We start from the raw sequence: 11,257 nt of genomic DNA, 5'->3' as shown, positions 1-11,257 counted from the left end.
ATATATAGTATATATTTCTGGTTCATGTTTAAAATAACAATAACATCTATATTGAGATAGTCAATACTCCAATAGCATGTTTTTCTATGACCTAGTTTCGAGTAAAAGTTTAAATGTCAAACAGACACACAACTGTACACTAAAACTATTGTAAAAAATCTTAGCTAGCTAGTCTTTCTTTTATTAGTTTAATTGTATCTGCATAGCATTTTATTGGAGGTTAATTTAAAACACAAAAACAATTTTGAAAATAACAAATCTGGGCATTTTTGACAGAGAACAAGCGAGGGTACTTTCAGTATGATACAGAAATTTGAAGGCCATTTAAATAAAAGTATAAAAGTAGTTTTTGATACCACGTAGTTTGTCCAAGTGGAGTTGCCGTAAAAAGCGCAAACTTCCGCATGTCTTGTCAAAATAGTCCTTCCAAACTTTCACTTTCATTTTGACGGAACAAGACCAAGAACAGTCAGTCGGTGGCTTGAGAATGCTTGGTCATTTTTCAAATGTAAATATATATATTCCAAACACAATCGTAACCCTTCGAATGATACTTTTTCTCATCGGCGTCGTTGATATTTGACATACAAGTAAGTACAGCACCACGTGACGGCAAGATTTATTTATTTTTGTCTTTACGGGTATTCCAATGAAATTTCAATACGAGCTATTCGTGTGTGACTGTTATTAAAGTTTTGATTTAGGTTAAGATGGAGGTCAAATTTTAAAGTCAGAACTTTGTTAACACTAAGTCTTGGTGGTGAAAGTGAAAGTAAAAAGCTCGACCTTTGAAAACAACGACCTCACTCAACTATATGATATAAACCTAAATAAAAAAAAGATATATAACTTATGATGATTTCTTGTGTTTGCAGACATGTTCAAAGTGAGCGCCTTGTTGTTCCTGCTGCTTTTAGCGTGCGTGGACGTGTCCATTGTGAGCGTCCTGCGTTCCCTGCAGCTCTCGCCGCAATTCTTCCCCATCTTCCCTTGTCCTCCATTCGTCGTCCTATGGGGAGGAGAGTTAACCAGGGCCATCCTGCTTCTCCTGCTGTTGCTCCCTGCCAGCGTTCCCTCATGCTCCAGAGGCTTCGGGGCCATCCAGAGCATCCTGGTCCTGTGCTTGCACTTCCCGACGTACGTGACTCTTCTCCATGTTCTCGGCTGGAGCGTCGAGGAGGAGATGTGGGCGTGGCACTCATGGGAAAGGGTGAGAAATTATCAGCCACACATCTTGAAGCTTCTATTCCGTTGAGGGCCATGAATTAAAAGTTCGGATTGTGCAGGTGTTTCAGGGTTACCTGGTGACGGCGACGGCGTGGATCTACTGGAGTCAGTACGTCCAATCTTTGCTGCAGTCTTTGTTTCTCGCCGTGTCATCTGGGTGGAGTCGGAGGAGCAGCAAACAAGAGTCCACAAAGGACACTTCCTCGTCTCTGATGGGGTTCATGTGGCCTCACTTTGGTCGCTTTGTAGTCATGCTACTTTTGGTGGGGATCTCCTGCTTTTGTAAGTTCTTATCATTCAAGCTCACATAGACATTTTGGAGTCTTCAACACACCTCATGAAGATGTTTGCGTCTCCAGGCGAGATGGCGGTCCCTCTGTACACGGGTCAAGTGACGGACTGGCTCCAGAACCAAGGGGATCCTGACGCTTTCACGGAGGCCGTCACAATTATAGCAATCATGACTGTTGCCGGGTAATTTTTTTTTTGTGATACCATTTATGCATGAACATTTGAAGAAATGTTCCACTTGCTTTGTTCCAGTGCCGTACTGGAGTTCATTGGGGACCTGGTGTACAACACCACCATGAGTCACATTCACACGGCGGTACAGGGAGATGTCTTCCAGGCTGTACTCAAACAGGAGATTGCCTTTTTTGATGCCACCCCCACAGGTAGATTCTGTGGGTTTCCATTTGAGATGGGTGAAAAATTGTATTTTCAACAGAAAAATATTCAAATTTTCTGTTTGGGGCTAACTAGAGCCAGCTAGCTTAATGCTATAATGTAAACTTCCATAGGCAGGCTAACAGTAATTAGCATTTGCTAGGCAAAATTTAACAGATTAATGACATTTCAATTATTTTCAATGGAATATTTGAACTGAGTTTTAATAATGGCCCTCGAACGAATCCAACTTGCCCTGCGACAGGTGAGCTGGTGTCGCGCATCACGACGGACACCAACACAATGAGCGAAGCACTGAGCGAGAGACTGAGCCTGCTTATGTGGTACACGGGCCGCGTGCTCTTCTTGTTCGTCTTCATGATCAAGCAATCGGGGAAAATGTCCCTGCTCACCTTCATGGGGCTGCCCATCGTATGGCTGGTGCCAAAATTCGCCTCACAGTTCCACCAGGTAATTGACCATAAAAGGTTTTAGTCCTTGCCCCAAAAAACATTGACATTTTTTGTAGAAAATATCAGTGAAGGTCCAAGAGTCTCTGGCTAAGGCGAATCAAGTTGCTACAGAAACCTTTTCCTGCATTACGACGGTGAAGAGTTTCGCCAACGAGGACGGTGAGACGGAACGCTACAGCCGCTGCTTGGAGGACATATATGCCCTCAACAAGTTAGAAGCAGCCACATATGCCAGCACAACTTCGGCCAACAGCGTGAGGATCATCCACACCGTCAGCACACCGTTTTTTTTTTAATTCAGTCTTTCAGTTGAATCTTTCCATTGCGTGTTCCCAGTTGACCACACTCGTCATGAAGGTGTGCGTCATGTACTACGGAGGCGTATTGGTGACCCAGGGAACAATCAGCAACGGAGAACTCGTCTCCTTCATCCTCTACGAACTTCAGTTCGGTTCCGTGGTGGATGTGAGTCATCGATTTAAATATCGTATACCTGTACAATATAAATAATAAATAATCGTGTGTCACAGGCTTTAATGCATTCGTACCCTGAGGTGAAGAAAGCCGTGGGAGGATCTAAGAAGATCTTTGAGTATTTGGATCGGAAACCTCAAATACCCCCGGATGGAACCTTGGCCCCCGAGTCCCTGAAGGGACACGTCCAGTTCAAAAATGTTACGTTTGCCTACTCGGGCAAGTCAAACACTGACATCCTCAAGGTTTGTTGCTGGCGTAAAGATCGAGACATTTTAGCCGCCGCTAACGTGGCTTTTTCCGGACTAGGGCCTGTCCCTGGAAATGAAACCCGGCCAGATCACGGCACTGGCGGGACTCAACACAGCTGGGAAGTCCACCTGTGTTAGGCTCCTTGAAAGGTTTTATCAGCCCCAAGGTGGAGAAATTCTTCTGGACGGGAAGCCACTGAACAGTTACCAAGATGCTTATCTTCGCCAGAAGGTGAGTGGGACCAAATTTTTGGGACATAGCTTATGAGTCTGTGACAAAAGATAGTCAAAGTGAATAATTGGACCGTGGCCCTCAGATTTCAGTGGTGAGCCAGGATTGTGCCCTGTTTGCCCGTTCCGTGCGGGAGAACATCAAGTACGGCTGCCCGGAGGCCAGCGACGAGGACATGTACCGCGCGGCCCGATTGGCCAGCGCTCACGACTTCATCATGGGGCTGTCCGAGGGCTACGATACAGGTGCCGCCACTGGGCTTGCAAAGGGGTGGAACATTTCGAGAAAAGTTTCCAGAAAATATTCCATATGTTAATATACATGGAATATGTCCAACTTTGAAAATACTTGTGTTGTAGATGCTGGTGAGAAAGGCGGACAACTATCTGGCGGTCAAAAGCAACGTATTGCCATTGCGCGGGCCTTAATTCGACAGCCCACCATTTTGGTACTGGACAACGCCACCAGTGACTTGGACACTGAAAATGAACATCAGGTAAGCTGTGCATTCAAACCTTTTCGTAAATCTATCGTGCCAACCAATGAGGGACATCTGGGTCGGTATCCTTAATGCTTACAAAGATCAAATGCAGATTTGGGAATCGTCGACAGACCTCAAATACAGTTTTGTAATCATTGTCATTTTTCTTCTCCCCAAAACGACTCCTATCTCCACATGGCTTTGTCATTTTGTACTCCACAGGTATACCAGGCTTTGCTGAAACAAAATTGCAACAATCGCTCCGTGCTACTCATCTCCACCAAGATGAGGGTGGTGGAGAAGGCCGACCACATCATCTTCTTAAAGGACGGCGTGGTCAGGGCAGAGGGACGCCACCACCAGCTGCTGGAGAATTGCGAGGACTATGCTAAACTTGTGAATGAGGTGCAATGAAGGATGCCATGTGGAGTGGGACACTTTTTTTCCTGTCATTTCTTCTGGTTTACGTGAAGATTCTTTTCACTCAAATTCTATAAATTGCTGGGCAACGCTGTCGTTTCTAATTCACTAGACTGCTTGGACTTCTCTAATTGAATTGAATTTCTCTCGCCGTATGAAATATTTGATTAGATGTTATGTCTGTCCCATTTATTATTAAATGCATGAATATTGTGTAAATGGGCTTGGGCACCTTATCACTTGATTTTGCACAGTTCTATTTCAATGGTAATGTTTGCTAAGATTAGCAACTAAAACGCAAACGTTTCGTTTTATACGCTCGCCCGTGAGCGCATTATCACTCTAACGCGCATAGTAGAAACTGTATAAATGCCACTTTTAGTCGAATAACGGTGGGCGACAGTTTTAAACACTATAGCTGATCCTCCTGAGTTAGCTCGGTGGCTAACGCTAACGTCCCGTGATGTAGATTCACGGCTGTGTGACGTAAACAGACTCGAGGTTGATCCAATCAACGCACAGCGTGGCCAACCACCTGACAGGAAGTGGGTGTTCTCGCCGTGCGTACACATATATATAGGCTGAAGCGGAAGTGGTCGGGCGCCATTTCGTGGAGAAGCTGCAAGGGGTCGTTCCGCCCCTGCCCGCTAACAAGCAGCTTCTTCTCTTTTTCTTCCCCCGTTTCTTTCTTTCTTCCGCCCAAATGGATAGCTGCTAAAACATCCAAACCGATAGAAATGGCCCTCAGTTCTCCCCACGAAAGGTAACAAGCATTTTTTTGTGTATTACCTAATATTTTCATCTCAAATGTCAGCCTTGGCGTGACAGTAATGCGCTTAGTTACCGTTAGTAGCTGTTTTGGTATGGCTTTTTCCAGCTAGCAAGCTAGCTAGCTAGCTGTCAGTGTCATTTGGTGACCGCTTTCCTAATTAAACTGACGACATTATACAAAGACGTCTCCGCCATTAGAAGGCTTATATTCCTCTTATTCCACAGTTTGACAGTGCGTGGCCGCCCATTCATTCGTCGCCCCGCCGCGGCAAACGAGGACAACCCCCGTTTTATGAATTGGTCCTCTTCTTTCCGATTCAATGTTTTCAATTTTAGATGTCATGTCAGGCGTCTATATATAAATTTTCTTCGTCGTTGACGTTCGCTGGTGATGCCAAATACTTTTTGGGTGTACTGGCAGTTGGCAGTTTCCGAGTTTATTTAAGCAACGCGAAATTGTAGGTAATAAATATAATTTATGAAGCTTTTTCAACCATAATCATTTCGTCCTTGTCATTGTCCGACAATGTTTACAAACACGATTGGAGGGCGGGACCACACACCACGTGAACACCTCCCAGACACAATTCGGTTTCATTACATTTGCTTTAACGCAACTAAAATGAGCCATATTATTTTCCCGTTGGAAAAGAATAGACATATCATTATTTATAATAATAAACATTACAGTAAAATTTGGGTTTAAGAGCCTCTGTGCATACACATGTAGCAATGTTAGCCATTACACAAAACAGAAATGGTTTTGCTAATCGCCAATACTGTTCTGCTGTGGCATGAACCTAAAGTGCTGTTCATGCCATTTTCTGGTGCGTGCCACATCTCCAGCTGACTATTCCATGCGTGTGCATACCTGTCTGCTCCTCTCCACCTTAGCTCTGCGGTGGGGCTGTCTTGCGGCGCAATGGACTCGCACGGCAGCACCGGCAAGCGTATCCGCAAGCCCTCTCTGCTCTACGAAGACTTTGAGAGCCCGTCGCTGCCGCACACCACGCCGCCGGGCCCGCCCGCCCATCCGCAGCCTGCCGTCAGGGATCCGTCCCGACAGGGCCGCGCCACGAACCAGCTGCAGTACCTCCAGAAGACCCTGCTCAAGTGCCTTTGGAAGCATCACTTCGCGTGGCCCTTTCACGAGCCGGTGGACGCGCACAGGCTCAACTTGCCTGTGAGAGTCCCAATTGTAGACTCTCCTCCAAACGTATTGGAACCGTGAGGCCATTCCCTTTGTTTTTGCCGAAGACTCAAGGAATTGGCCTCATTGTTGCAATTCTTTTAGGACAGCAATGCTACTGCCTGTCCTTTTCAAGCAAAATGTAATGTAGGTTTCGTTTTCCCCCCCCCCACACAATCTCTCAGGACTACCACAAGATAATCAAGCAACCCATGGACATGGGCACCATCAAGAAGCGCCTGGAGAACAACTTCTACCGCTCTGCCAGCGAGTGCATCCAGGACTTCAACACCATGTTCACCAACTGCTACATCTACAACAAGGTAGGCCGCAGCGGTCACGCCGTGCTGATGGATGAGCGGTCAAACAATCCAAAGGAGTTTTTAAGGAAATGCATGAAGTAATTCCGGCCTGTAACTGCCACCGTTGTAGCCAACCGATGACATTGTGCTGATGGCCCAATCCCTGGAGAAGATCTTCCTTCAGAAGGTGGCGCAGATGCCTGAGGAGGAGGTGGAGCTCCCCACGCCCGCCTTCCGCAGGAAGAGCAGCCTGGGACGCGGCCGCAAGACGAGTCGTGAGTGTCTCCCCGACCCGTGACGGTGAGTGGCTCCTCTGCCACCGCCATCGCCGTGCTGACCAACTGTGTCTTCCCCCGTGTGTGTTTCCGTTAGCCATGCGGGCGCAGCAGGTGCCAGCCGTGTCCCAATCAGCCTACTCGCCGTCCTCCTCGGACACAAGCGAGTCCATGCTGGCCAGTTCGCCGCATACGGTGCTGACCAAGAGCCTACCGCCGGCCACCATCATGGGCCTGCCTCCCACGCAGCCCACCACCAAGGTAGGGTTGCAAATGTATTTACTTTTTTACGGGGGGTCAATGACAACATGAAGACGGGTTTAGTGATGATGACGTTGTTGTTGCAGAGTTCACTTGTTTTGATGCTCACTGCGATGACGTCTCGCGTGATTGGTCCGGCTTTACGCTCCTCGTTTCGGCTGGATTTACACTTCCAAATTTACATTTCAACGGAATCATTGCTTCAGAAGATGAGGGCTCTCTTGCGGTTTCCATGGCGACATTCAATGGTGTTTTGTTGTCTCTTTGGGTTAGAAAAAGGGCGTTAAGCGCAAGGCGGACACCACCACTCCGTCCACCATGGGCTTGACGGTGGGGATTTCAGCGGAGGGACACGGACACTTGGTGGGCTTGGGCAAGGGAGGCCACGGCGGACAGGTCCACGAACCCTCCATGAACGCCATCTCCTGCATTGGCGGCATGACCTTGGAGACGCCGCCCGGCATGGGCCTGGTCCACAGCCCCGGCGGACCCGTCCTCCTCCAGCCCATGATGTCGGTGGTGGGGCGGCGCGTGGGCAGCGGGCGCCCCATCAAGCCGCCCAAGAAGGACTTGCCCGACTGTGTGCAACCGCAGCCTTTGCGGAAAGGCAAGCTGAGCCCGGCCATGCGCTACTGCAGCGGGCTGCTCAAGGACATGCTGTCCAAGAAGCACGCCGCCTACGCCTGGCCCTTCTACAAACCCGTGGACGCCGCAGACCTCGGCCTGCACGACTACCACGACATCATCAAGTATCCCATGGACCTCAGCACCATCAAGGTGACAGGCAGCGCTCCCCTCCTTGTTGTTTGCACTGTCTCTGTATCACGTCGGTCAAACTCACTTTGTTTGCATGCCATGTTGTAGTTCGACGCACCTTGTGGCTAAAGCCAAACTATGGCGGGCTTTTTACTTTCTGGATTTGACAACTCTTGATTATTTTCTTCAGCGGGCTCGAACCTTTTAAGTTGGGTGCTGTTCTAACACCGGTGCGTTTGTGCAACACTGAGAACTCCGTGCTCGTGTAACTCTGCCGGCAGAGGAAGATGGACGGCCGCGAGTACCGCGACGCGCAGCAGTTTGCCGGAGACGTGCGCCTCATGTTCTCCAACTGCTACAAGTACAACCCGCCTGACCACGACGTGGTGGGCATGGCCCGCAAGCTGCAGGTGAGCCCTGCTGCTCCCCCCCCGAGTCATCAAATCGCCCACCCTTGTGAAAGGCTTACTTTGGGAGTACCCGCAGCATACAGTGGAAAGTCCGAAGGCCTCAGCAAAGCAAAATAAAGTTGTTTAAACTGTCGCTGTATGTGACGCGAGGCGTCATGTCAGTGAGCATCTATTTCACTCCACAAATCTATTTTGGGGTATGTGCATGACATCACAAACACTGGAACACTTTTTGTAAAAAAAAAACCCAAAGCAAATGGATTTCACGTCTTTACGTTCTTTATAGCCGCAGCAAAATAGTGGTTGAGGACAGTCTCTTTGCGTGGCATCACTTGTTGCTAGGCAGACTTTCAAATGTAATCACAGCCGCCGCACGGTTCGTCGTATTCATGACTCTTGCATCATTTGCAGGACGTCTTTGAATTCAGCTTTGCCAAAATGCCCGACGATCCACAGCTGGACCACGCCGCCTTGTCCCTGAGCGGCCACCCGACGTCCTCCTCCTCTTCCTCCTCCTCGTCCTCATCGTCTTCCTCGTCCACATCCGAGAGCGAGCCCAGCAGCGAGAGCGAGGAGGAAAGCGAGAGCAGCCCCAGCTCAGACAGCGAGGAGGAGCGAGCTAACCGGCTGGCTGAGCTGCAGGACCAGGTGTGCACGCAGGTAAGGCCCACCAATTACTCTAATCATCTAGATGTTGGAGGAACAAAAAAAAAAGAATTTCTTAATTGATTTCATCACTTTTTTGCAGCTTCGAGCCGTGCACGAGCAGCTGACCGCGCTCTCCCAGGGCCCCATCGTAAAGCCCAAGAAGAAGCGGGAGAAAAAGGACAAGAAGGAGAAGAAAAAGCGCAGGAAGCCCGATAAGCGCGGGCGTGGATCCAAGAGCCGAGCGGGCTCCGAAGAGTGGACCATGCCCACTAAAATACTCAAAAGCAAGACGTCGAGAGCCGGCACATCGCAGACTAAGAAGAGCCAGACCAAGAAGAGCAGCAAGAGCAGCAAGTTAGTACCACAGAAACATGTCAGGAATAAAACAATTTATATTTTTACGACTGTGCTATGAGTATTAAAAAAAAAAAAAAAGTAAGGCTTGGATGGAGGGAAATTTCACGCCCTTACGAGCATGATTTAACGTCAAATCGAACTTCCCTCCAGGAGCAGCACCAAGAAGTCCTTCTACCCTCCTCTGACGCCCGCCATGCTTCCGCACTACGACTCTGAGGAAGAGGACGAGATCGTGCCCATGACGTACGACGAGAAGCGGCAGCTGAGCCTGGACATCAACAAGCTGCCGGGCGAGAAATTGGGCCGCGTGGTCCACATCATCCAGTCGCGGGAGCCCTCGCTGCGCGACACCAACCCCGAGGAGATCGAGATCGACTTTGAGACACTCAAGCCGTCCACGCTGAAGGAACTGGAACGCTACGTCATGACGTGTCTGCGGAAGAAGCCGCGCAAGCCCTACACTGACCTAGGTACGATTTATAACTTCATATGTGTCTTTTTAAATCTTGGCTATAAAAAAAAAAAAACTGCCAGCCTGAATTACTTCCTTTGAGTCACGATGGAAACGACTAACGTGATTGGGTTGGTGCTGTTCCTGGCATATTTATTTTTAACACCACATGTGACTGCACAAGATTCACTGACGGAACACAAGGCCTGAAATCAATCGCTGGAATAATCTGTCAACTATTAAGAGTTGAAAAATCGGATTATTTTTGCCATCCGCTTCCCTGATGGCGGCTGATCTTTTGCTTCCATGCTCTCGTCAGCAGTAAAGAAAGGCGGCGTGCTCAAGTCCAAAGAGGAGCTGACTTTGGAGAAGCGTCTTGAGCTGGAGAGGAGACTGCAGGACGTCAGCGGGCAGCTCAACTCCGCCAAGAAGCCCGCAAAACCCAAAGGTCAGAGGTTCATCCATTAAAGATGGCATGTATTTGATTTTAAAATAATTGTGAATGATTTTTTTTCTTTTTAGCGGAGAAGGCCAACCCCACCGAGGCCCACACACAACCCTCACGCCTCAGCGGCAGCAGCTCCAGCTCGGACTCGTCCACTTCCTCCTCCTCCTCGTCGTCGTCGTCCTCGGACACCAGTGAGTCAGACTCCGGCTGAGATCTTTGCGGCTAAAATAGAAAACAATAATTGAAGAAGAAGTAACTCAGGGACTTGGGCTGGCCCAGGAAGTGACGTTCCCTGAAAACGGACTAGCGAACCCCAACACTTTTTGAATGTTAGACTTGAAGGATGTGCGAGGAAGAGAAACAAAAACACGTACGGCCTTTTGCTTTCTCCCTCCTGTCTTTTTCGTTCTTGTTCTGATTTGTAAATACATGTACAAAATTGTATCTTTCTTTTATAAAGAAGAATTTTAGGATTATTTCCACCACCCAGAGAAGAATGTATAGTGCAAGTCTTCTTTGGAGCTATTTATTTATTTGAAAATGTTCACTCTTGATGCTTTCTTCACAATCTTGTCATCCCCATAATGGAGCCCGGCTTCTTCATCAACACGTCCATGGAACTATGGAAAGTCGTTTGAGCATTAAATCATATCCTTGATGATTCCTACCTGGACATCAAGAACATCGAATAAATGCTCATATGAAACGCTTAAAATGGAAGTTGACGTATTTTTCCATAATTGTTCTTGATATCGCTGCAACCCGTTAAACAACGGAAAAGCGGACACACAACTTCATTCCATTCATAAATCATCTTCACTGTAACAAACCCAACGTTCGGCATGGGAAATGTGTTCATCGTTTAGAATGTGAACAAACACCTCGCTGATTTGTGGAAGTAATGCTTGTGTATTCTTATAAGTGTTTATGCTGTTGCACACACAACTGCATCTGGCCTGCTGTTCCCTTGCCTTAGTTCCCGTTGGTCCTTCTCCGTTGTTCTTATATTACAGTACTTCTCTTAGTCACTGTTGTTTGCTCACTTCAAGCGTCTTTGCTCTGTTCTGGCGCTCACCATTTTGTCTTCATTTGACTGCTTTGTTTATTAAAAAAAAAACCTGTTGGAACTTCTCTTTCTTCTGAACGTTGGCATTACCAGTAACAC

The 11,257-nt window shown here is 47.9% G+C and overlaps 2 protein-coding genes across 3 annotated transcripts; both read left to right on the top strand.

The window, feature by feature from the left end:
- Positions 1-423: 423 nt before the first annotated feature.
- tap1 (transporter 1, ATP-binding cassette, sub-family B (MDR/TAP)) lies at positions 424-4,443 on the top strand. Its single transcript, XM_061289347.1, has 13 exons — positions 424-590; positions 876-1,210; positions 1,287-1,509; positions 1,587-1,701; positions 1,771-1,901; positions 2,159-2,364; positions 2,423-2,620; positions 2,703-2,831; positions 2,897-3,085; positions 3,150-3,323; positions 3,409-3,568; positions 3,683-3,819; positions 4,027-4,443. Exons 2-13 carry the CDS (start codon positions 878-880, stop codon positions 4,216-4,218), a joined length of 2,187 nt encoding a protein of 728 aa, XP_061145331.1. The 5' UTR covers positions 424-590; positions 876-877; the 3' UTR covers positions 4,219-4,443.
- Positions 4,444-4,581: 138 nt separating this feature from the next.
- Positions 4,582-11,219, top strand: LOC133161103 (bromodomain-containing protein 3-like). 2 transcript variants are annotated; one of them, XM_061289338.1, is made up of 12 exons: positions 4,582-4,987; positions 5,890-6,178; positions 6,370-6,507; positions 6,617-6,761; positions 6,859-7,022; positions 7,296-7,799; positions 8,060-8,188; positions 8,600-8,848; positions 8,937-9,190; positions 9,344-9,663; positions 9,967-10,092; positions 10,167-11,219. In XM_061289338.1, the coding sequence occupies exons 1-12, from the start codon at positions 4,962-4,964 to the stop codon at positions 10,301-10,303; spliced, it is 2,481 nt and encodes an 826-aa protein (XP_061145322.1). In that variant the 5' UTR covers positions 4,582-4,961; the 3' UTR covers positions 10,304-11,219. The 2 variants fall into 2 exon arrangements, with proteins under 2 accessions (XP_061145322.1, XP_061145323.1); XM_061289339.1 differs by lacking the exon at positions 4,582-4,987 and having other exon boundaries at positions 6,038-6,222.
- Positions 11,220-11,257: the final 38 nt, after the last annotated feature.

This window comes from Syngnathus typhle, linkage group LG10 (assembly GCF_033458585.1).
Source record: "Syngnathus typhle isolate RoL2023-S1 ecotype Sweden linkage group LG10, RoL_Styp_1.0, whole genome shotgun sequence".
Lineage (NCBI taxonomy): Eukaryota > Metazoa > Chordata > Actinopteri > Syngnathiformes > Syngnathidae > Syngnathus > Syngnathus typhle.
Note: the sequence above shows the minus strand (reverse complement) of the source record. Positions and strands in the feature narration are given on the sequence as shown.

Bases quoted from the DNA above. Each gene is read 5' to 3' on its own strand.
- tap1 (XM_061289347.1), top strand. From the start codon at position 878: ATGTTCAAAGTGAGCGCCTTGTTGTTCCTGCTGCTTTTAGCGTGCGTG. The intron at 2,365-2,422 runs GTAATTGACCAT...CATTTTTTGTAG, and splicing joins TCGCCTCACAGTTCCACCAG to AAAATATCAGTGAAGGTCCA. The intron at 3,569-3,682 runs GTGCCGCCACTG...CTTGTGTTGTAG, and splicing joins GTCCGAGGGCTACGATACAG to ATGCTGGTGAGAAAGGCGGA.
- LOC133161103 (XM_061289338.1), top strand. From the start codon at position 4,962: ATGGCCCTCAGTTCTCCCCACGAAAG. The intron at 6,762-6,858 runs GTGAGTGTCTCC...TGTTTCCGTTAG, and splicing joins ACGCGGCCGCAAGACGAGTC to CCATGCGGGCGCAGCAGGTG. The intron at 8,189-8,599 runs GTGAGCCCTGCT...CATCATTTGCAG, and splicing joins GCATGGCCCGCAAGCTGCAG to GACGTCTTTGAATTCAGCTT.